Source organism: Nematolebias whitei, chromosome 15 (genome assembly GCF_014905685.2).
Source record: "Nematolebias whitei isolate Nwh7 chromosome 15, NemWhi1, whole genome shotgun sequence".
NCBI classification, from domain to species: domain Eukaryota; kingdom Metazoa; phylum Chordata; class Actinopteri; order Cyprinodontiformes; family Rivulidae; genus Nematolebias; species Nematolebias whitei.
The window spans coordinates 24857594-24882464 of NC_056512.1; the positions used below are offsets into that span (position 1 = coordinate 24857594).

The window sequence follows — 24871 nt, forward strand, 5'->3', positions numbered from 1 at the left end:
TCTGTTTTACTAACTTGTATCGAACAAGTGCAAAAACATTATCACCCGCCTTCGACCTGCACTAACGTGTTAGCAAAGCTAAAGTTCGCCGAAACTACATCCCAGTCCAATTTTGCATCTTTAAAATGTTTAAATTTAATAAACCTATTTTGTGAAAAATATACCTTGAGATTAACAAAGAGTGTTTAAAAACATTTTGGTCGGATCAGCACAAAGGCTTTTCTTTGACCGTAGTGCTGCTTGATAACAAAACTTCATTACCCATAATGCCACAGTGTAAACAGCAGGAAGTGAAGTATCAAAAGCTAAACTGGTCGTAGGGAACGTTAGTACATCTGCGAGCCGGCGGGATATTTTCTATAAAGTTTGTATTAAAAACAAAACAACCGAAGTGACAATGAGCTTCGAAGTTTTTTCTTATGAGAGCTTGGTTCATGCTGTGGCAGGAGCAATGGTAAGTTAGCTTTAAATGTAAAATGTATTGTGAGATTTACGCTGTTGTAGCTAAAGCTTAGAGGCTTTCATACAGTCTAATGTCAACCACTGTAAATCTGTAAATGTTACTTCTGTCCTTGATGGTGGGTTCCAGTTGCTAAATAAGCCTCTATCTGCTACACATGCCGATTTCAAGAATATACACATTTAGATCTTAATTTGAATAAACAATGTGTTTTGTGCTTTACTTACTTGGTCAATTTTAAATTACTAGTTGTTATTTCAACGACGTTTTGCACAGATTGAGAAACTCCATACACAGGGTGTATTTTTTTAAATTATTATTATTATTATTATTTTTATTTTTATGAATTGTGACTTTAATCTGTTTTTAGGGAAGTGTGACTGCAATGACTGTATTCTTCCCTCTTGATACAGCCAGATTACGGCTTCAGGGTAAGACATGACAAAAATATTTACAGATAGACTGTATTTGTTTTTTAAAACGCAAGCAATGTAATAAAACTTGTGCCTTTACGATTGTGTTCAGTGGATGAAAACAGGAAAGCTAAATCAACTCCAGCCATCCTGGCAGACATCGTCAAAGAAGAAGGATTGTGAGTAAAATTATGTCAGCTGATCAAGTTTGAAGGATAACAAAAAAAGCAATCTTTGAGCAACACAATGCGCTGCTCAGGGACAATGCTCAGCTACTACCACAACACATTTTAGCTCAATATCTGCAAAACTGACAGAGCTGTGGCCATTTTTGAGTTCACTAAGTTTGCTGTGGCAGCCATCTTCAACCGAGATTGCCTCTAGTAGTTAACATCTGGTGATTCATGAGCCATGTTGCTAATGATTCAGACCAACGAACTGACGCAGACGTGATGGACTCTGAGGCGTCTCTGTGCTTGCGCTCTTCCTGCAGACTCTCTCCCTACAGAGGCTGGTTCCCCGTCATCTGCAGTCTCTGCTGCTCGAACTTTGTCTACTTCTACTGTTTCCACTGCATCAAGGCCGGCTCGCTGAAGGGAAAACAGTCAACTCCCAGCACGGACTTAATCGTAGGCATCGCTGCAGGTGAGACCATCATTACTCGGATCATAAAGTCTAGTGTCCTACTTTTCTTTTTTTAATGGCTGATACGTCAATAAATTATTGTCACGTGTCTTAATTATTTCATCCGCAACACCTTAGTGAGTGTTTGCTTTTCACCAGTCTCCTCGTCTCTCCAGGTGTTGTGAACGTACTGGTTACCACTCCTCTGTGGGTGGTCAACACCAGGCTGAAGCTTCAGGGCTCCAAGTTTCACAACGCAGACATTCGGCCCACCAACTACTCCGGCATTCTGGGTAAATTCACTTCACACCTTCATCAGTATTTCTTTACACGTTTAGTGCAGCATAAACTACGGCCTGGCGTTGTTTTTGCAGACGCTCTTGTGCAGATCAGCCGTCAGGAGGGCGTCGGAGCCCTTTGGAACGGGACCTTCCCGTCTCTGCTGCTGGTGCTGAACCCCGCCATCCAGTTCATGATCTACGAAGGCCTGAAGAGGCAGCTAAGAAGAGAAGTCCCCAGGGAGGTGAGCAGCAGAGAAACCAGCCGTGATTGCATGCTGAGATTATCTGGATGAACAAACACTTCATATGCAGGCTGTAATTGAGTGCACATGACTTTTAACAGACTTAACTAGAGGTTTGAGGTTCATGCTCTGTTTCAAACCATGTGCTTTCTGGCACGCTTTAGATGACAATATTTAAAAAGGCATGGTGTGGTATTTTATTTGAATACTATAATTTCCGGCTTATAAGTCTCACCTTTATGCCTAATTTACATACTCTGGACTTATGCACCGACGCAACTTATTTATGTTTTTTCCCCCGTATTTATGTAGTAGTATGACATATACGAGATATATGCATACAATTTTCACGAGTTCCTCATCTTTCTGACTGTGTAATGTCGTGCATTGAATTTAACAGAAATGTAACGAGAGACGTTATTTATCTTTGACCCATCAAAATGAATGCGGTCATTTATTTTCAGAATCAAAGTTTAACATCAAACATTTACATTAATTTGGCAAAATATGAAAATAATAACAGACAAGTTTCACAGAGAATGGACATCAATCACACGGCGGTGATCGAGGACTTTGCTTCAGATATTTCTAATAACCCAATTTTTGGCTGAGATCTGACGATTTCATTCATTCTGACATGGAAAATATTGGACACTACCATTTTCAGCCACTAGAGGGCCCTCGACCATATGGCAAGCCAAGTGTCTCATTAATAGGTAAAAGTGGCTATTAATGAGACACTTGGCTTGCCATACAAGCCACCTTCATCTCGCTCCAGAACTCCTGGAGCAAATGTCAAATCAGCTGCATTTTGCCACCACCCAGGCAAAATACAGCTGATTTGACCATTAAAGTACATTTATTAAGAAAAAGTTCAACTGAGACACACCTTTACTATAATGTCGAGTAAACAAATAATTGTTTTTAGGTGGTTATCTTGTTAAATTTCGAAGAAATGCACAGCGACTCGTCCCACTGTGCGCTCCCACTTCCGCGTATCGGCTTACGAAATGCAGCTGATTTGACCGTCAAAGTGCATTTATTAAGCAAAAGTTCAACTGAGACACACCTTTACTATAATTTTGAGCAAACAAATAATTGTTTTTAAGTGTTAATCTTGTTAAATTCTTATTAAAATATGGTACATAACTGTTTTCTTTCAAACCACTCTCCTTCTCCTCTCCTTCCCTAAGCTGTCATCACTGGAGGTGTTTGTGATCGGCGCTGTCGCCAAAGCTGTTGCCACCACCGTTACGTACCCTCTACAGACCGTACAGTCCATTCTTAGGGTGGGTTCTGTGTGTCGTTCACATATTTAAAAGAACAAAAAAGTGAATATAATGTTTTGAAAATAGAAGCTTTAAATGTTTATTCCTTTAATTTTATGATTTTTATGATTGTTTGACCCTTTTCCATTAACCTCAGTTTGGTCAGTTCAACGCACCAGCAGACAAGTCCAAGCTGCTGTCCAGCCTGCGGACGATCAAGAGTCTACTTGTCAACAGAGTTAGGTGAGGATTTACACTCAAATTAGTTTTCAAATAAGATTGTTGTGGTTTTTTGCTCCTGGTTTTAGGTTTTTGATTTGAGTTAGCTGTGCAGACACAAAGCAGCAATAAAAGTTGTGTGAACTTGCAAATAACTAATGGGGGATTTCTAATAAAACTCATAAATTTGGGGCAACTCAAAACTGTTTTTTAGCATGATCAGATTTAAAGTGTTTGCTTTTGTTTAACATCTGTACAAATCTGTTTTGCTCCTTGATTACTTAAAAAAGTACAGTAATGAGGAAAAAAGTGCACTCTTGTTTAAGTGCAAGATTTTAGTTACCAAAACAAACAAACAAAAAAATGTCTGCTTATCTGTATTTTAAAATATGGTAATGCAACTTTAGCTTGATATAAAGTAGACCCTCGCTACCTCGCGGTTCGTTTTTCGCGGACTCGCTCTATCGCGGTTTTTCAATATAAGTTTGGACATGACACACAACTGGCTGATCGATGGATGAGCCGCACGATGGGCATGGATTTTTTTAATTTAAAATTAATTATTTAAAATTATTAACACCAGTGTGTAGTCCAATTTGCAGGAGAAGCTTCCTACTGCAGCTGATCAGCTGATTTCCGCTCTGTAGGGGAGAAGTGGGCGTGGCCAAGAGCTGGCAGGAGGCAGAGAGTTGAAATCGTGACATGATGTGCTCTTTTAGAGCGTTTAGAAGCATTGTTAGAGTTTGCAAGAGTGTGGGAAGGGTTTAAAACACCTTAAAAAAACATGTATATATTCAAGGTTCTTTATTGTCATTCGCACCTCATGTGGTACATGTAGTGGAACGAAATTATGTACACAGGGTCCCAGTTACATCCAACAATAAAATGTAAAAGAAAAACAGTAATAAGATCTAAGATATGAACTAAGAAAAATATAAACTAAAAATATGCCAAGCACTAGTAGTATAAAAACAATACGCCAAACAGCAGCACGAACATGAGTCTGTGTGAACAGATGAGCACGCATGAACACAGCAACATGAAACAGATCAGCAGCAACATGAAACAGAGCAGCAGCAACATGAAACAGATCAGCAGCAACATGAAACAGATCAGCAGCAACATGTGATTTTTCACAGTGATTATTCTGGTTAGAGATTCATGAGTCTAACAGCTTCAGGGTAGAAGCTGTTCCTCAGTCTAGTGGTTCTACACTTAATGCTCCTCAACCTCCTTCCTGAGGGGAGCAAATAGTGTGTGTGCTGGGTGAGTGGGGTCCTTCATGATGCAGGTAGCCCTCTTCCTGCATCTGGAGGTGTAGATGTCTGTGATGGTGGGGAGACTGATTCCAACAGATTTCTGTGCAGCCTTCACCACTCTCTGCAAAGCTTTTCTTTCTGCAGCTGTGCAGCCTCCATGCCACACATTGATGCTGGAGCACAGGATGCTCTCCACTGCACACCAGTAGAAGGAGGTGAGGACTGAGCTTCTCAGTCCAGCTTGTCTCAGCCGTCTGAGGAAGTAGAGTCTCTGATGAGCTTTCTTGATCAGGCTGGTGGTTGTTGTTGCTCCAGCTGAGGTTGTCAGGTGCACACCCAAGTACTTGTAACTGGAGACCACTTCCACTGCAGATCCTCTTATGTTCAGGGAGGTGTAGGTGTGTTTGTTCCTTCTGACGTCCACATCCATATATAAATACATGCTTAAATAAACTACTACTTGTACTACTATTCTTACTTCGTGGTTTTTCACTTATTGCGGGGCTTCAGGGTACGGATTCCCCGTGATAAACGAGGGACTACTGAATTATTAATTCAAAACACTAATGTAGAGCAAGATATGTTAAAAACCAAGTCCTCCAAGTCATTTAGTAACTTACAGACTCGTTTTTATCAGTTTTTGTTCTGAATGACCACATCAGTCTCCTGCATCTGTTATGGTGAGATTTTAGTTCACGCTTCTTTAAGGCTCGTTGCGTTCAGAAGGAATTGTTTAGTTCGGCCTAGAGCTGGAGTTTTACTGGATTATAGTAACACCTTGATTCTTTTCTTTATTTGCTGAACTTCCTGCTCCGGTTCTTTCTCCTGCTTCTCTGAACTTCAGCTCTGAAACTGATAGAGACTAAAATACTTTGTTGTACAGAGCAGTGTGTGGTCAACTAGATGACTGCAGGGTGTCCAGGTGCTGTGGCTGTAAAACAAGCCCACATCATCATCTCTCCACCACCGTGCTTTAGACTTGGTACGAGACGCTTGCGTTTTGCTTTATGATCATATTTTTTCCCTTTGGGCTTGTCCGTGCAAACGGTATTGTTCCAAGAGTCGTGTTTGTTCATTTGCAGCTTTGCGAGCGTAAACCGTGTTCTGTTAAGATAAGATAGAACTTTATTGACCCCGCAGGAAATTGTTTAATGAGAAGACGCTCTACAGGCCGCTCTCTGAAGAAAGCTTTTGGCTTTTTCTTGTTGCACCGTCCTAAACTTTGATTTGAAGAGCTTGAGATGGATTTTATGGGATGTACTTTTTAATTTTTAAATTACACAATCTAAACTCAGAGTAAATCTTGTAGAAAACCTACTCCGGGGAAGACTGGAAGCTACTTTTAAATCAAATAAATAATGCTATGTATCGATGTGACAGGTTTTGGTTAATTTAGTGTATTTATCAAAGTTTACAATTCTGTAATAAACCACAGACTTGTTTTATTTAAGATGTACAAAGATTATTGGAAAATGTATTTCTTTTTTTACCATGACTGTGCAGCTTTTTATTGTTGTTTGTATTTATTGTTAGTATCATTGTGTGTTAATATATATAGAAAACAAGTAACTTGATCTCCAGTGCTTTTATACTCGGCACAGATGTTTGGTTAAGCGTGCTTACCTGATGTTCTTTAACTTTTTGTAGCTTACATGAAAAGGATCCCACATAAATGAACACATCAAATTAATTGTGCAAAATTTTTAGACAGTCCAATAAAAACATTGCATTGTTTTGTTTTTAAAGCACCAAATATATCAAGGCCTTTGTCCTATTTAACACAGTTGCTGTGATTCTGTCTCTGCTGTAGGAAGTATGGCGTGTTGGGTCTGTTTAAGGGCCTGGAGGCTAAGCTGCTGCAGACTGTGCTGACTGCCGCCCTCATGTTCCTTCTCTATGAGAAGATCGCCAGCTGCACGTTTAAAGTCATGGGACTGAGCAACGGCCACCACAAGAAACGCTAGCTAACCAGAATCACACAATCATGGACACTTGATTACTTTAAACTACTGTGATAAACATTTGTTTACAGGCTTCATGAGAGAAGTTCAAATGTACCGCACACTTAGAAATGTAATTTCAGGTAAACCACTACTGCTATTTTATATTGATTTTACTTTATTTTAATTATTAAAATAATACATGATTATGTTGCAAATCAGAGGTCTGTCTACATGTGTAAAGCACTTTAGTTTTCCTTTTCTGGTCCATGGACATTTTTCCACCACTGTTGGCCTTTTTTTTTTAGGACTGGGAGTACAAAGGTTAAAAAGGTCCATCATCACTGAGTTCTATTTCCAAATGGTTTCCTGAGACAAGTAAACAAAGAATATTCTTACCCCATTATATAAACAAGTGGTTCACCATCAATATAGCTGAAACATGTTGCAGTATATCAAATCCACACTTTACTCTTAACTTTCTGAAGTATCCAACATTTTTCTTACTATATATTTGAATCTTTTTTTTTTTGTTCATTTAAAGATAAAATGATTAACTCAACTCCCCCAATAATAGAGATGAAACTATAAAAATAATATCTAACAAGGTTAAATCAGGTCAGAGGACCTGTTAGATTTTTCTACCTGGATTATTGGGCATGCATCAGTAAAAATAATTATAATTCTTATCAACCCTGAATTTCATGGATAAACATTTTACCACTTGTGTCGAACCTAACTGTATTTTGCGTAGTAATAATGTAGAAATCTGTTAGTTTAAAAAAAAAAATTAAGGCTTATTTCACTTTATTTAATTATTTTTATGTGTTTCTCCTAGAGCGCAGACGCCGGCGCACACGTGTAACAGTTTGACAGCCGGCGCAGATCTCAGACACGTGGGATGGGACTCAGTACCTCGTAGTGGTACGGAGGTCTGTCCGGCTACATGCCATATAGATCGTTTATGCGTCAGCCGTTACGTGACGCTACAGCCGGCAGTAGCTCACGCTTTCTTATTACGTAACCACCTCATAGACTGGCTCACCCAAACAGTACTAAGTCTGACTAATTCGGTTTTAATTTTCAACGACATGGATTCAACAACCGCCAAAGACTCGGAGAAGACGTGCGTCTTGTGCTGTCAAGAAAACGATATCTTCGCCTTGGGAAAATGCGACCACCCGGTGTGCTACCGCTGCTCCACCAAGATGAGGGTGCTGTGCGACCAGAAGTACTGCGCCGTCTGCCGGGAGGAGCTTGACAAGGTGCGCGTTCCTCCTAGTCTATGCCGAGGCTTGAGCTAGCTGAAGCTAACTAGGCCGCGACGTCAATGTAGCAATCACTATATGGCAAGAAGCAATTTTGATAAATTGTATCTTGACTGACTTAATTGTTAGGGAGAGATTATAGCAGAAAACGGTGTAAACCCCCGAACGGACTACTTTTTGACGCTTTAATTAGCTTAGCCAAGTAAACTAAAGCTAGCTAGCATAAGCTAAATTTGGAAAGTGAATTTAACATTAACCGTATGTCATAACAGGTAACCATAAATTTGCGTTTAACTTTTTAAACTGACTGCTAAAATATTAAACTATAAGAAGTACCAGCCCAACTAAAGTCCAAAAACGATTCATAATTCGTATGATACAGTGGACTTTAGTCAACCTGTCCGCCCAGGTGGTCAGGGACTATTTTATAGGAAGATTACACACAGTCGTCACCTTCACAGTTCAGTGCTAAAAGTCAAGTACTACGTTTAGGACTGGATTTCAGAGTTTATGATATTCATACTTTAAGCATTCAAGGTAAGGTATTCAGCATACACTAGTATCAATAAAATAAAAATTCACTTGGTCTCCAATTTTTAATCAGAAGAGCTCCACGTATCAAATTTGCTTTTAACTTACGGTTTCCCAGGAAGTTGTGATTGACCACACCTATCTGGGAGCTTGTTTTTTAAATTTACTTTCTTTTTCAGCACTCAAAGTTTGACCAACACGTCGCATAACAGGATGTTCATTAGATATTGGAGCTTAAATTTCGAGGCGGATGTTGCTGAACACAAACCCACTCTCCAATGATTGTGGAAAAACTTTTTTTTAATGACAAACTGACTGGAATCTGGTTAGTTTATAACACTAAGGTACAGGTCTGCTACATCTGTTTACAGTCAGAATGAGTCTCTTGGGTCCAGAAGAGGAGATTGCTCATTAAATCATCTTATTTTGAGCTCGGCAGAAGTTTAGGACATTTGCATAAAACCTGAACATCTAATATGTTTTTATTTTATTTTAAAATTATAATTTTACTTTTCAAAAGTGGCATTCACATCCATGAGTGTGAAATAAACCTCCAACCAGAGTTGCAACTAATCAAAAAGTTTAACATTGGTCAATTTAATAGAGCAGAAAATATGCCTCCAGTCCTCTTGATTATTAGTATTGTAAAACTTACCGTGCTATTCGGCAAATTCCCCCTCCTGCAAGTAATCGACTACTGTGCTTTCTCTTGATGTTTGTCATGAGATTAGTTCTTGTTTTCTGTCCTGCTGTTTTCAGGTGGTGTTCATTAAAAAGCTGGAGGCCTTTCAGTCTCTGCCCTATCAGCAGTTCCCCTGTGAGAACAAACACGACATCTATTTTGCTGATGAAATGATCTTTGCTAAATACAGGTATGGGATGGTCTCTGATTGTGTCGCTTCTTTACAACCAGCAGATACTCGTACTGATAATGTTTTGTATATTTGTCACTATCAGGATCATGTAAAGAGAGGGTTCTTGTTAATATTGGTGAACCTCAGTTTAGAAATGTAACGCAGTCAAAGCCAGACGAAGGGTTGCAATTATTGTCACTGTTCTTTGTAGAAAACCACAACGTGTATCTCATCAAGCAGCATCCTGATGAATTAGACTCGTGAAATCACAAGTAAATCTGTTGGACATGTCAGTTTGTGAAGGTGTTGGTGTCGTTCTGGACAATTTTATACAATTTTGGTTAAAAGGTTGTGTGCATTGTGTCCTGGTATAAAAAACATGTATAATAAAGCCATTATAAACTGTTTTTGCTGAAAGTTTAAGAACCTGCTACTTGTTTGCAAAGCTTACAGCTGCAGTAGTAAAGTGTTCCCTGATTAGTTTACCTGAATCATAAACATTTTTAAAATATCTATTTGTGTGTGTGCGTGTGTGAAATCAGGCGTCTGCTGTTGTCAGAGTGTCCTCTCTGCCGGGAGCCGAAAGTTTTCTCCAGATTTGAGGAACTGGAGCAGCACATGAGGAAGCAGCACGAGCTCTTCTGTTGCAAGCTCTGCCTGAAACATCTGAAGGTATTTTCATCTCAACCACTCGGTTCAGAGGTTTTCTCAGTCCCTCAGCATGGCCACCATTGTTTAAGAGTGAACACAGGCCGGTGACTGTTAAAGATTTGAGACGTTGTTAGAGGATAGGTTTCAGAGTTTATTCAGCCATTGTTATAAATCTTTAAATGTGCGTGCACAGTCAGTTGTTAGACAAGACAAACTTTGTGTGTCTTTCTTTGCTTAGGCATTTCTGTCCTTAGAACAAATCAATCCATAACAATATGAAATGCAGCAGAACAAATTTTTACTTCAATATTTTGACAAATGTCTTTTAAGAGTCTTAGAATTGAGATTCTAGTCCTGAGGATTTCTTTAATTCAGAGACAAACCAGACTTTACAGACTTGTGAGATTAAATAATGGTTGTTTTAATGTACTTAAAAACTCTCTAACTCCCACCAGATCTTTTCTTATGAGCGGAAGTGGTACAATCGTAAGGAGCTGGCGCGACATAGAGCGCACGGAGACCCGGATGACACCAGTCACAGAGGACACCCGCTCTGCAAGTTCTGCGACGATCGTTACCTGGATAACGATGAGCTGCTGAAGCACCTGCGCAGGGACCACTACTTCTGTCATTTCTGCGACGCAGACGGTTCTCAGGAATACTACAGGTGTTTACACCTGCTTCACCGCACGCCAAATAAAAAAAACACGTTTTGCTTCTTGAAGCTTGAACTGTATTTTTCGTCTTTTTCCTCATCAGTAATTACAGATATCTGAGTGAGCACTTCAGGGAGAGTCACTATCTGTGCGAAGAAGGTCGCTGCGCCACCGAACAGTTCACCCACGCTTTCCGGACCGAGATCGACTACAAGGCCCACAAAGCTGCCGCACACAGCAAGAACCGAGCAGAGGCTCGACAGAACCGCCAAATTGACCTGCAGTTTACCTATGCCCCGAGACAACAGAGGAGACATGAAGGTCGGTCACAGCCTTGCTGCGTTTGATTACAATGACTACGGCACTAACTCTAGATAAAATGCGTACACCTGTAGGTCAGGTGAGCGGCGAGGACTACGAGGAAATGCGCCACAATCGAGGAGGACGCGGAAGACCACAGATGGGACAGAAGAGCTGGAGGTATTCTCGGTGAGTTTGAATGTTTTTCAAAAGTCTCATTTCCCAGCAGATCACCAGTAAGCTTTGTTTGGCAGTGGTGACTGTTCCTATAGGGCAGATTTCTGTATCTTTGTTAATAAATAGCTCATTTAATTTAAACCCTGAAGGGAAGTTTTAATGCTGATTCAGTGTTGAAATGCTGGATACAGGCAGAATTTGTAAAAATACAAACTTGGTTCCAACTTAATAAATTATCATTAAATTTGAAAAAAACAAACTACATGATATTTAGTAATGGAAATAAAATAACCAGTCCCATTTTAAAATTGACAGTATTGAAATTCATAGAGTTAATGAAATAATATTTTGGGGTGTCGTTATTGATGAGAAGCTGACATGGAAATCTCATGTAAAATACTTAAGAATAAACATCAAAATCAACTGCATTACTGTATAAAGTAAAAGTTTTTGAATGACAAAGCTTTGTATATATTGTATAATGTAATGATTATTCCATATTTAATCTATTGTATTGAAGTTTGGGGAAAAGCATGTAAAACAAATACAAACCCTATTTTTATTTGACAAAAAGAGCTATAAGAATTATTAGTAGGAAGTGCTGTGGTCACCCAACAAATATATTATTTCATCATTCATTCATTCATTCAGCCTTTATTTATCAATTGAAATTATTAAAATTTTATGATTTGGTTGAATAGAGTGTTTTATAAGTAATGTATAAAGCTCATTAAAAATGTTACCCCCAAATATTCAATTAAAAATTGTTAAAAAAAAAGAGTCATTATAACCTTAAGGGAATGGAAATGTTTGTAAAACCTCCATTTAGAACTAGTGTGAAGGAGCTGCATTGTAATTCGGGGAACAGGATTGTGGAATTGCCTTGATATCACCATAAACATTTCTAAAACAGTTTATATGTTTAAAGAAGATGATTAAGTTGAAATTGTTTAAAAAGTACAATGTAAAGAATCCCTGATGTTTTTTTTGTTTTCATGTTGATTGTTCAAGTCTGAGTTGTTGTTTCTAGTTATTTTATTTATTTTTAAATAAGGGGCAGATATTATTATAAGAATATTTTTCTTCTTTCTGCACCCTTTTCATTCAATGTTGTTTTTTTATTTTGGATGAATTTGTTTTTGTTTCCTTTGCTTCTTTTAAATGAATGAATAAATAAAACCAAAACAATAAAAAATGTTGCCACCTGGCCGTCTTTAGATAAATAACTCTTGCTCTTTATTTTTGATCAAATTTATTAGATTTTTTTAATTGGATTAAAAATCCGTTCAGTCATGTGCCACAGGTCAGGTTGTTGTTGGTCTTCAGCTCGTGACCGCTCTGTCTGCTTCTCTTCACAGTGAACGAGAGGAGGAGGACAGGCAGATGGAAGCTGCTATGAGGGCTTCCATGGCGATGCGTAGACAAGCAGAGAGAGCTGCTGTGCAGGAGAGGAGCACTCCCAAACACTGCAGAGAGGAAAGGACCGAGAGAGTAGAAGCAGCTGCAGAGCCCAGACCTCTGACAGGACATTTCAAAGCAACTAATAAACCCCCAGGTAAATAATTTATTTATAGTTTTACGTGACGCTGGTATCAAAACATAATCCAATGTTTTAGCTATACCACGTTCTGAAATTAGTCAAATCTAAGCTCAAGTATTAGATTCTATCATGTCATGATAAAAAAAAAATACAAAAATTGAAGTCGAAACAAAACGACCGTTTGAAAAACTAAATCCACCCCATGACTCAGCAGTTTTGTAGAGCCACCTTTTAGTAGCAACGATCTGCAGTTTGTCAGTTTCTGTATGACTTTATCAGTTTGTCCACTCTTCTTTACTGCATCACTTCAGTTCGTTGAGGCTTGCATTGGTTTCTGCGCAGCTGTGTTAAGGTCCCAGCTCAGTAGTTTTATCAAACTGAGGTCTGGGCTTTGACTGGACCATCACAACACCTCGATTCATTTTCAGCCGCTCTGTGTTCACGATCATTCTTGTTGCATCATGACCCAATTTCAGCCAAGCTCAGGCAGATGGCCTCACATTTGACTCCAGGATTTTATGGTAAACTGAGGAGTTTACAGAGGACTGAATGACTGCAGGGTGCCCAGGTCAAATAACTGTAGAACAAGCCCAAATGATCGGCCCTCCACCACCGTGCCTTAGTATGAGGCGTTTGTGCAGACATTCGGTTTGGTTTTTGCTAATCATGGCACTGTACATGCAGGCTTAACATTTTTACTTTGGTCCCATCTGTCCAAAGGACACTGTTGCAATGTCTTAAGTCTGCAAAAAAAAAAAAATCAACATATTTAACAATTAGTGTAGCTGGGTGTGTTGGCGAAATCCCAGTAACAATAGCGGTTCTAATGTTTTGATTGTTCCCTCTTTTACAGTGAAAACTATGAAGAGCACCAATCCAGGAGATGAAGATGACTTCCCTATTCTAGGAGCCACAGCAGGGGCACCCATGTAACCCTCAGCACACCCTACAAACAGCCTGTAATGATCCAGAGTGGCGTGAGCTGAAAAACTTCATTGTGTCGTTGTTTTTCCAGTGTAAAACCAGCACCAGCAGCATCCACAGCAGTTCGTGCAGCTCTGAAGGAAGACGATTTCCCCAGCCTCTCTAGTGCTGCAGTCACAACCCCGATGACCCCAGCGTACTCCGGACAACCGAAGAAGACGTCCTCGTTTCAGGAGGAGGACTTCCCTGCTCTGGTCTCCAAAGTGCGAACTTTGAAACCCGCGTCAGGCGCCAACGTGGCGTGGTCCAGCCATACTGCTGCTCCTAAAACTGACACTCGTCAGCCTCCTCCCGCCAGAGCGCCCCCTCCTGTCTCATCTGCACCCTCCGGCCCTCAGCTCCTCTCGTCCCTAAGCTCTTCGTCTTCACGCAGGAAGAAGAAAGTCGGGGAGAAGGCAGCGTCTCAGCCCTCCCCTCCTCTCTCCGACGATGAGAGTGGAGGAATGACGCAGCAGGAGTTCCGCTCGGTGCCCACCATGTTGGATATCTCCTCTCTGCTCACTGTTAGAGGAGGAAACGCCAAACCACCCACTGTGACCTCCCCCTCTTCCCATCCAACCCCCAACACAGATCATCCTTCCACCAAGTCCAACAAGAAGAAAAAAACGAAAAACCCGACTGACTCCTCTGCGTCTGTGTCCACGATGTTGGGAGGGACAGCAGCTGTGGGCACAAGCTCCGTGGAAACGACGGCGCAGAAGGAAAATGTCCCGGAGAAAACTCGGAACAAACCACTTTCTAATGCTGCTCCAGTGCCAGTTATGAACGGAGTCACTAATGGCAGGGCTGACACACCACCAGCTGTTTCTAGAGAGTCGCTAACGGTGACCCCCTCCCCCATCACAGAGCCCCCTCCTGGACCGGAGGAAGAGTTCCCCGCTCTCATAACAAAGAAACCCCCACCAGGTAAAAAAAAAACAGCACAACCACTCAAATATTCTTTTCTCTTCACTTTGTTTGCACAAAGGATATTTATCAGACTGCAGTAAACCATTACTCCCACTCTGGATGCCAGTAATGTATTCAGCCAATCAGGTGGACCCTCACAACTCTATAGACACCCACACCTACTTAAATGTTCGTTGCTGAGGTGCAAACGCACACAGTAGAGGGGAAAATGTGCATTACTGTGTGCAGCTCGAGCTTGCAGTTATGGAGCAGGAGGCCTGGAAATGCTGGAGGGGAAAATATTTTAAGACATTGTATTAAAACTTGACTGATACTGGATGTTTAGGAGCAGAAACATAAAAAACAGCACTGGTTAATCAAAACGTGTGTTTATTGGTTAAAGTAGTAAAGGATGAAAAGACAGTGGTTTTTACTTTTCACCACTTTTTCCTTGTCACAGCTCACACTTCTTTATTTTAAACTGTGCTTCCCCCAAAGAAACTTAAGTTTTAAGATTTATGAAGGTCTTGGCTTCATGACGCAAAGGATTGTGACACCCTCTCCCTAAGTTATGCTAAAAAGAGGAAAAATGGGGTTCAGCCCAACTGTATAAACCCTCAGCACCACTTTCAAATCACGTTTATAACTTGCATGTGCAGGGGACAGTTCATGCAGCAGGCAGGTGAACGTCTGAGGGACCCCCTCCCTGATGGACCCTCTCCCTGATGGACCTGTCTGTTTCTTGACTAGCGCCACCTCTTCAGGAGTTCTGCAGTTTTGAGTCTGCTTTGTTTTATCTGTCAGGTTTCAAGACCTCTTTCCCAGTGAAGGCCTCAGCAGCTAACACACCCCCTGCTATGCCCAAACCTCCACCTGGTCTGGGACTCTCGGCCCCCAAACCGCCCCCAGGTTTCACAGGAATCGCCCTGAACAGCAATGTGGTGGAGCCTGTCGTCAATCAGTAAGCGGGAATTTTTAATGTCTGCAATAGCATCCGCCTGGTTTGTTTGTGGATTACAAACACATTTCAAGTACTTAGTGCTTGTTTCTTTTCTTTTCCATTTCTAGGCCTCCCAAGGTGCTTAGCAGTGAGTATCTAGTGCCAGACGACTTCCAGCAGAGAAACTTGGAGCTAATTCAGTCCATTAAAAAGTTCCTGAATAATGACGAGTCAAAGTTCAACCAGTTCAAGAACTACTCTGCTCAGTTCAGACAGGTGCGTGCAGCTCTTCTTCTGTAAGAAACTATAAAATAAGACGGCTTAAACGATCAGTTAGTTTCAGCTAATTCGTTTGTCTGTCCGCTCTCTTGTTCCCAGAGTTTGATCCCAGCAGCCCAGTACCACCGCAGCTGTAAGGACCTGCTCGGAGACGACTTCAGCCGCATCTTCAACGAGCTGCTGGTGCTCTTACCGGACACGGGGAAGCAGCAGGAGCTCCTGGGCGCCCACGGAGACTGCAGGGCTCTGGAGAAGCAGTCCGGTGCTGGGGCAGGGAAGAAGAGCAAGAACAAGAAGAATGCCTGGCAGGTGCCTGCCACAGCGCAGAACATGGCCGCTGAGCTGGACTGTCAGGTGTGCCCCACCTGCAGACAGGTGCTGGCCCCCAAAGACTTCAACTCCCACAAGACCCTGCACATCAGGGAGAACGAGGAGTTCCCTTCCCTGCAGTCCATCAGCCGAATCATCAGCTAGCCCCTGCTGCTTTGTTTGCTGTTGTGGGGGTAGTTTTGTTGCCCCCCCACCTGCAGTTCAGTGGAAGCCTTGCAGCAGTCTGTGGGTCAACAGCCTGTCTCCTGCTTGACCACGCACCTGGGGGGCCGAGGCCTGACTCACAACAGCAGGTTTATGGTGTTTTCTCTTTGAAGGTTTTATTGATGGTTCGTGTGGACGATGTCCTGATCAGACAGGAGGACGCCTAATGTTTGTGCTCGCATCCTTAGAGGGCGTCTTCACCCGACACTCGCACCAAATCACAACTCCGTTCCATCGCTGCCTGACACAAATCTACACATGTTATTGTTTCTCTTTTGCATTTTGGTTTGACTTAAACTGAAGATGGCGTATCGTTTCTGTAACAACGTGATCAAAGCTGCATGGCGGCGGTGCTGCTCGGCTCAGTAACCTGAAGACGTTCACTGTAAATCAGCATTGTATTTATTGAAGTGTAGACTTGTTTAATTGCTGACTTTTTAATGCTTGACTTAGAGGAAACGCCCGTTAGGGATGCGAGTACAGATTGTTGGACACCATGTTGCAGGTGACAGAAGGGGAGCTGCATACCAAGATGGAACAAATTTCACTTCTTAACCTTTTCTCACCCAAGCTTCAACTTCAGCCACAACGTGTCGTCGGCAAGACGCTTGTAATAAAAGGTTAATCTCAGTTCTTTGTACACGCACGTTAAACCTGCTCAACATATTTGTTGATAAATTGGCTCAGCTGAGCTGTTGTGTTGCACAATGGAAAATAAAACGAAACATTGTGATTGTGTGTCCTCAAATGTCCTACACAATCTGCACATCTTCTCATGAAGGCTTTCCTGCACTGTGGTGCTGATGTCTGGATGACTCTCACACAACAGAAAACTATTCGGTCACCTCCCAAAACAGTTCTCAACATTAAAAAGAAATTCAGTGAAAAATAAATCTAGTGAAAAAAAATCATCTCAAATGGCTTTATTGGATATTTTGGGAAACATTAAATTGTGTTTTTGGGAGTGGTGGTGCAGAGGTTAGACCTGTGATAGGAAGATAGCTGGTTCAACTCCCGGTACTGACATCAAAATGTGGGTGGGATATGTGAAGCACCCACACCTGCCTCCATCATCATTTGCCCCACTCTGGGTCCTTGAGCAAGGCCCTTAACCCCCCACCATCTGCTCCCCTGGGCGCCCTTGATGGCAGCTCTCTGCTCCACACAGAGGGCTGTGGTAGCTCGATGCTCTGTGGTCGTGTCAGGAAGGACGTCCGGTGTAAAAATAACTACCAAGTCTTGGTGCGAGTTCGCTGTGGCGACCCCTCGAGAAGGGAGCAGCCGAAAGAAGAAGCATTTTTACTGGACTTTGAGTGAGGTTAGAAAAATGAACTGAATCTCATGAGCAGGCTCATTTGTTTCTAAAACACATTATAGATGCAGAGTTTATGTAAACAGGTTTCAAGCACAATAATCACATTTTTAAAAAAATCACCAGTTAAGAAAAAGTTTATTAAAAACACTAAACAATAAAATTTAAATAATACACAAATATTTTGAAGTCCAAATAATTATGTGTGGTGTGCTGATGCATAATAAATGTCAAACTAAAGCTCGTGATGATGAAGTGCCAACTGAGTGGAAATAATCAACAACATTGATCTTCAGGTAGAGTTTAACCAGTTACTGTCATAACGGCTGTTTTTAACATGGAAGAGGTGGCACGGTGGTGCAGTTAGAGCTGTTGCCTCTCAGCGAGAAGATCACTGGTTCAAATCCCGGTCCGGAGGCCTTTCTGGGTGGAGTTTGCATGTTCTCTCTGTGCATGCGTGGGTTTTCTCCGGGTACTCCGATTTCCTCCCACAGACCAAAAACATGCATGTTAGACTGATTGGTAAACTATGTATTGTCCCTATAGGTGTGAGTGAGAGAGTGAATGGTTGTTTGTCTCTGTGTCCCTGTGATGGACTGGAGACCTGTCCACCGGCGACCCCCGTGACCCAAAATGGAAGAAGCGGGTAAAGATGATGGATGGATATCTGTATTATTAACGTCTACCAGGGGTCTGCAACCTGCGGCTCTGGAGCCACATGCAGCTCTTTGGTCCCTCTGCAGCGGCTCTTTCAAGCTTTGACCAAAACTGAAATAAAACTGAATTTAATTGGTTAACAACAACTAAAAGGGCTAGTTTGAGCAGTTTTCCTGTAATTAATTTAGCAAATATATGAATTCTAGAAACATTACAAGGAGTAAAACTCACTTTACGCTTTATTTCTTCAAAGTAGGATAAGTAATTTTTCAACAATAAAAAAATCACATATGAATAGTTTATTGTTTTAGTTTTTAGAAATGGGTAAAAACTGTTTTTTTTTTCTTTCTTTACAAGAATCTTGTCATTTATTTTTGTCTTATAATGTAAAAATATCAGTAAATGTTAAAAATCATTAGATATTTTTAGTTTTATAAAATCACCCCTACTGTCCAAAAAGCGCTCTCCAACAAACTTAAAGTGGTCTGTGGGCCACCAGTTGAGAATCCCAGTTGTAGCAGGTATTGTGGCTCCGGACACGTTTAATTTAGAGAACAAAGGGGCAGAAATGGCTCTTTAGATCGTAAAGGTTGCAGACCCCTGGTCTAGACAGTATTTCATTTTTCCATATACTGTACTGTAAATCATAGCAAATGGTATTTTTCTGAATGTACTCAAACAGTAATGTGTTTTTTGGCCAGCAGTCAAAATAAAATTCTGATTTTACCATTAAATAGAAATTATTGCCTTTTAAACACTGGAACCTTGTTGATAAACTCTTTTGCATCAGGGTTGTAAAAAACAAAACAAGAAATATTTTCTTTTTTTTTTTTTTAATCTGCATTCAATTTTAAAATGTTTACTTTGAGACTAAATATTTAATATGTTGAGGGAAGACCAAGAGAGGAGACTGAGTGAGGTGAAGCGTGACAGCAAGACAGTGATGAGGTCCTCAGAGGGACAGATTCAAGGTGGGGGTCTCTGAGCTCCTTGTGATGGACAGGTTGACAAATGGTGGACAACGCTGCAATCTGTAGTGAGATCAGGGAGAAGGTGGAAGAGAGCCCGGAGAGGTGGCGGTATCCTCTGCAGAGCATTGGAATGAAAGCCAGTAGAAGCAGGACAGAATGTGTGTGTGGGAACACGATGGAGACGTGGACTAGACGTACTGAACGTAGATGAAGTATCTGGGGCCAAACGTTTAACGACAGAGTGTAGAGATGACACATTGTTGTGTGTGTACCTGTTATACACATTAAACAATCATCACAGAAACAGGCAGTCCAAAACATGTTTTCTCTTTTATTGAAGTGATGGTCAGACTAGATTCCAGGTAATAGACAGTGACACACATCTCTGTACACGGCGACTTTTACACTGAAGAGGCCGAACGGCTTCAGAACAAGAAGAAACAATCGAGTAGAAACAAGTTAAAGGGGTAGCACGCTACAGAATCAGTGTTTTCTTGCTTCTCATTTCACAAGAACTTTATTTTTTTTTGTTAAACCACCAATATAACTGGGGGGTTAGGGGGTAGGTGTATTATAACATCCATGCAACGTACTGTACTGGAACCACACCACTGATGGTGCCAGGATTACTACAACTAACAACCTTTTTGTTACTTCCATTTTCACAAAACATGATGATCGCATAAAATGTCGACTTGGGCCCTTTTGCGATTGTTCTACAAAGTATTTGAAAAAAATAAAATAGAGTAGTCTATGCAATAAATAACTATTATTGATAATGTTTTCTTATTTTCAGGACACACCAGACCCTGGACAGCATCACACATGAGTTCCATTTACATCATGAACATACTGATGCTTTATTTTTACGGGTTTTATTTCTTTATTTTTCCGATCAACCAGTAGTACCACAGTAGTGTACGTGTGCCTGAGCACAAAACACAGAATGCTTGTATTATAATTTTTCATCTACCACACTGACTGAATAAAAGACCGAAGCACTGAGAACGATAAAACATCCTGAACTGACAGCCCCCCAAATTAACAATATTTTAAATACCCCCCAGGTAGCCTTATAGCCCCTGTCTTCCCCTGAGAAAATTAAATCCACCATCAAAATAAAGATGACTTAAAGTGCTCCACAAATGCTCTCATGTTCTTAATATTAGCACAACGCGTCGTGAGCTGATTTCTCTCTAGTTCAGATCTTTTTCAGTGGGGCTCTGTTGAATAATTAATATCTTACCTGTTGTAGATAGCTCCTTGAACATCAGTTTGGAAACAGTTTCATTCAGATTAAATTGATGAGCTAAAAGCTAAGCTAAAGATGGATTACCATCCTAAAATAGATTTTATCCCAATAATTTCAGAGCAATTCATGCAAATGTTGTTTTATCGTTAACAACACTGTGTGTTTCACATTACCAATTATTCTGGCAGAGATACCACATTCCAGCCAGAGGTCTCCCAGACTGCACTGGAAGTGCTACAGCTAGCTGCTACCACTGCTGTTAAGTCAAAATTGTTTTTCCTTTTGCTGCAAGCAAACTCACATGATAGACTGACACCAGAAGCCCTTCCTGAGGACCGTGGCACTGACGGCTGAGCTAGCTACAACCCACAATCCAAACATTTTATGTAATGATTTATATAACAGCATCAGCTGCTGGGATGCTTAAAAAAACTGGTGTTGTTTTAAAATGGTGGCAATCCCCCTTAATCTGCCTCACTCAGACTAGCTGTTAGCTCGCCATTACGCTCAGAATCAAACTGTTAATCCAAACTGAGGTCATTCAAAGAGCTATCTACAGCAGGTAAGATACTGCCTGCATATAAGTTTTCCAAAACCCACCAACCTTCATACCAATGTTGATGCAGAAATGCTTCATAACAATTTAAATTTAGGCCATAAAAAGTCCAAATAATTTTTAAACTCACTTGAGGATAATTTTATAAAAACTATCAAATAAAAAAAATCATGGCCTAATGCAAATTATCTAATCTTATAATAAAATAATCCAATCAGTTTGAGTGTGTCTAGTTTCTACCAAAACCCCAGTGAGGGTGTTAAAGGGAGGAAATCAGTCCAGAAACGCAGCCCGCAGTGAAAACAGATCTTCACTGTGTGCCACCAGAGGGCGTGCACGTGTTGAGAAGACACATCGTGGAGTTCTTTAACTCCAATAAAAAGGCTTCCTGGTAACAAAACCCAACAGAACATTATTCATCTCCTTCACTCAGCCAGCACCCAACAGTCGTACCAGCAGCTGCAAACAAATTAACCCGAGCTGAGTACCGTAATTTTTGGACTATTGAGCGCACCTGAATATAAGCCACGCCCACAAAAGAAAAAAGAAATGTGTATAAATAGGCCCACGTTGTAACATGAGATATTTACACAGAAATATATATTTTTAAACTTTTAATTAAATACCTACCGGTAAAATAAACAAATACATATTGTAAATGTATTTTTCTGAACAGTGCCTGTAACACAGCTGGTTAAAAAATAAAAAAAAAATACAGTAGCCTACCAGGAAGTCATTGATCATCCTCAATGACTCAATGAGAGGTGACAGGAAGTCACCTCTCCTCCCAGTTTCATTGGCCCACTGTGACCTGTTCGGTACTTTCATTGGTCAGATTTTTTCTTTTAACCTTTATTTATACAGGTAGTCTCATTGAGTCAAGAGAACACCCCCCCCCCCCCCCCCCCAAGAGAGACGTGTATTGGGCAGCTATGTGAGTGCCCAGGTGTGACGAGCCTAAATGTTTTGGTGGCATGAAGCTCGTTAGTCCATCAAAACAAAAACAAAAAAATCCATAAATTAGCCACAGCATTGTATAAACTGCGGTGTTCAAAGCCTGTATAAAAAAGTAGCGGCTTATAGTCCAGAAATTACGGTAAATAAAATGACAAAATAAGACAAAATCAAATAAGAACAGAGGCAAAGAGAAAACAATGTACCCACAGGTTAAAAAGAAGTCTCAAAACCTCAACAAGCAGAAACAATCACTTCAGTTACCCTAAATTTGCAGATTTTTTAAAAATTTCCACCACACTACTATTTATTTTTTAATTTTTTATTGTTTATTTTATTCTAATATTTGAAGATGGAACACAAACAGAACCTAAACTCTCACTGATGTTTACTACTAGCAGCTCCAGCTGCTGAAATTCTGCATTCGGGCCAAATGTGAATTACTGGATGAAGTTCTCTGGTGCAGAAATGTCAGACGTCTGTAGCAGTTTTACACGTTCATGAGTATAAATAAATATCTAAGATCACCAGGATCACAGACGAGACAGCAGAGAAGGGAGCAACACTGTTACTAGCTTTACTGAGTGCTGGTAAATCTTTGCAAAACAACTTGGGCTCAGCTGACAATGTAATGTAATATTCACTATATCTAAAAGATTCAAGCGTTATTATCATGATGGGTTTAAAAAGCAGGCAACATAATCTACTGATCAGATGAATCACATCACACAAACTTTTACGTTTACCTCTGTTAAGCAGAAATAAATAAAAGTGTGAACTTCATTCTTTATGTTTTCGGTAACCTGACAGTGAAGCTGTTAGCATGTTTAGCTAAAAGATTACCTTCATTTTAGGGAAACTTTAAATGCTGTGAGGAAACTGTGACAAGTACACACCTTTGACGCAGCACAAAACAAACAACAAAAAAGGAATACTTCTGCTCTTTTGAAGAGGCGTTCTGTGGTAACCTTATGAGCAATTAGCATCTTACCTGTTGTAGATAGATCTTTGACAGTGACACACATCTCTGTACACGGCGATAAAACTTCAGACCAGACTGAGGAGCAGATGGCTAGTCCGAGCAGGGACGAGACCAAATGTTCAAAGCTGCCATCTTAAAGAAACTTAGTTTCCCAAAATATCACAGCAGCACATGCTAACACTATTTGATAAACTTTTACACGGCTAGGGGTTTCACATTACAGTTATTTCAAAGGAAATATTACATTTTCCAAAAAGAATTCCTGCCATGCAGCTAACTACTGTACTCTTGTTGACAAATAATGGTTAAAATTAAATGTAAAAACCATGTAATGTGAGATTAACAGTAAAGACTTATCACTATAAATCTTTTTGTTTTAAAATGGCAGTAGTCCACTTTGGCCTTGGTCCTGCTTGAATTAGCCGTTAGCTCATTTGGTCAAAGGTTTACATTACTCCAGATATTTTTACAAACTCATATTTTTTCTCTAGTTATACATATTAATATATACAATATATGTAAAACAAAAGGGCAGCACGGTGGAGCAGTTGGTAGAGCTGCCACCTCTCAGCGAGCAGGTCACCCTGGTTCAGATCCCGGATGGGGGCCTTTCTGGGTGGAGTTTGCATGTTCTCTCCGTGCATGCGTGAATACAGAAATTTCTGTGAAAGCTGAGCTGATGACACCGAACCACTAGGTGGCGATATTGTCTTGACTAACAACAAAAAAAAAAGTAAGAAAATTTCAACATGCCAATCTGTGGAAAGATGTGTAATTATGTTAACAATTTTTACGGTTTACATAGGGGTCCTTGGTGTGGTTTTCAGTGCATGCACAGAAAGAGTTTTTATTTTGTTGTTACTTTTATATCAACTTAGCCGACATTTTAAATTTTTGATATGGTTGTATTTATATGCATATTTTATAAGAATATCTTTTATTATCAGGTCTCTCTTGTAAATGAGATGATTGTTTCTCAACAAGACTAACCTGTGTAAATAAATCATTTTTATATTTACACAGACACCTAAAACAGAAAGCTTATAAACCTCCTCATAAACTCACATATTTCTGCTGAAATGAACGAGTAATGACTCATTCAGGTTCAGTATTTGCCTGAACCTGAATCAACCTTTGAGATGAAAGTAGTTTTAAAACAGCAGAAACTCACTTTGGTCTCTGAACAGAGCTCAAGGAGCTTCCTGCAACAGCTAAGACACTAACTCATTCATTACCGTTCCTTGGAGCCTCACTTCAAAGCATCAGAAGCATTGTTTTAACTATATTCATCCACACCTCCCCACACTAACACTAAGCTCTTCTTGCATGTAAATCCTCGTGCGCATGTTGCATATGGAGATGCTCACACACGCCCAGATGGAAACAACAGGTTCGCCTGGGGTGAGTGTAATGTGGACACTGCTACACACTCAAATAGATGCCTACTATCTACATCAGGACCACTTCAGAGCCACATCCTTCCATGATGTCACCATGGCAACTAATTCTGACACACCCAAAAAAATGGATGAGCTAGTGATCCAAAACATTTTTTTTTGCCTGAGACTTAACTGAACCCTTCTTAAACCCAGCTTTTAACGAAGGCTCGTCTGTTGTTGCCCCTGCTGACGTTAAGACAGGAGGAATGAGGGAATAAGAAGACCGCGATAAGAACACAGGGCAGTTTGGCAGCTTTTATAAACATAAACCAACAGATTTTATAAAGAAGATCCCCACTTATTCACACACCTCTCAACATATAGCACACGGTCTCAAATCACACTCTGATATATACATTCTTCTGCACAGTAGATGGAGTCTACAACTATTGTTCACTTGCTTTTTTTTTTTGGTTTTGCATCTTTTGTTGACTTTCTAT

The 24871-nt window shown here is 40.5% G+C and overlaps 2 protein-coding genes across 2 annotated transcripts; both read left to right on the forward strand.

Moving 5' to 3' along the window:
* Positions 1–325: 325 nt before the first annotated feature.
* slc25a17 (solute carrier family 25 member 17) lies at positions 326–6736 on the forward strand. The gene is made up of 9 exons (XM_037689529.1): positions 326–454; positions 831–891; positions 986–1052; positions 1367–1518; positions 1674–1790; positions 1872–2020; positions 3214–3309; positions 3446–3531; positions 6577–6736. Exons 1-9 carry the CDS (start codon positions 398–400, stop codon positions 6728–6730), a joined length of 939 nt encoding a protein of 312 aa, XP_037545457.1. The 5' UTR covers positions 326–397; the 3' UTR covers positions 6731–6736.
* Positions 6737–7717: 981 nt separating this feature from the next.
* znf598 (zinc finger protein 598) lies at positions 7718–16544 on the forward strand. The gene is made up of 12 exons (XM_037689530.1): positions 7718–7971; positions 9265–9377; positions 9902–10031; positions 10466–10677; positions 10770–10987; positions 11062–11155; positions 12502–12698; positions 13537–13612; positions 13699–14573; positions 15360–15516; positions 15624–15771; positions 15874–16544. Exons 1-12 carry the CDS (start codon positions 7798–7800, stop codon positions 16246–16248), a joined length of 2769 nt encoding a protein of 922 aa, XP_037545458.1. The 5' UTR covers positions 7718–7797; the 3' UTR covers positions 16249–16544.
* Positions 16545–24871: the final 8327 nt, after the last annotated feature.

Coding starts and splice junctions, on each gene's coding strand:
- slc25a17 (XM_037689529.1), top strand. CDS start 398: ATGAGCTTCGAAGTTTTTTCTTATGAGAGCTTGGTTCATGCTGTGGCA. Junction 892..985: donor AGCCAGATTACGGCTTCAGG/GTAAGACATGAC, acceptor GATTGTGTTCAG/TGGATGAAAACAGGAAAGCT. Junction 1,053..1,366: donor ATCGTCAAAGAAGAAGGATT/GTGAGTAAAATT, acceptor CTCTTCCTGCAG/ACTCTCTCCCTACAGAGGCT.
- znf598 (XM_037689530.1), top strand. CDS start 7,798: ATGGATTCAACAACCGCCAAAGACTCGGAGAAGACGTGCGTCTTGTGC. Junction 10,678..10,769: donor GGTTCTCAGGAATACTACAG/GTGTTTACACCT, acceptor TTTCCTCATCAG/TAATTACAGATATCTGAGTG. Junction 10,988..11,061: donor ACAACAGAGGAGACATGAAG/GTCGGTCACAGC, acceptor GTACACCTGTAG/GTCAGGTGAGCGGCGAGGAC.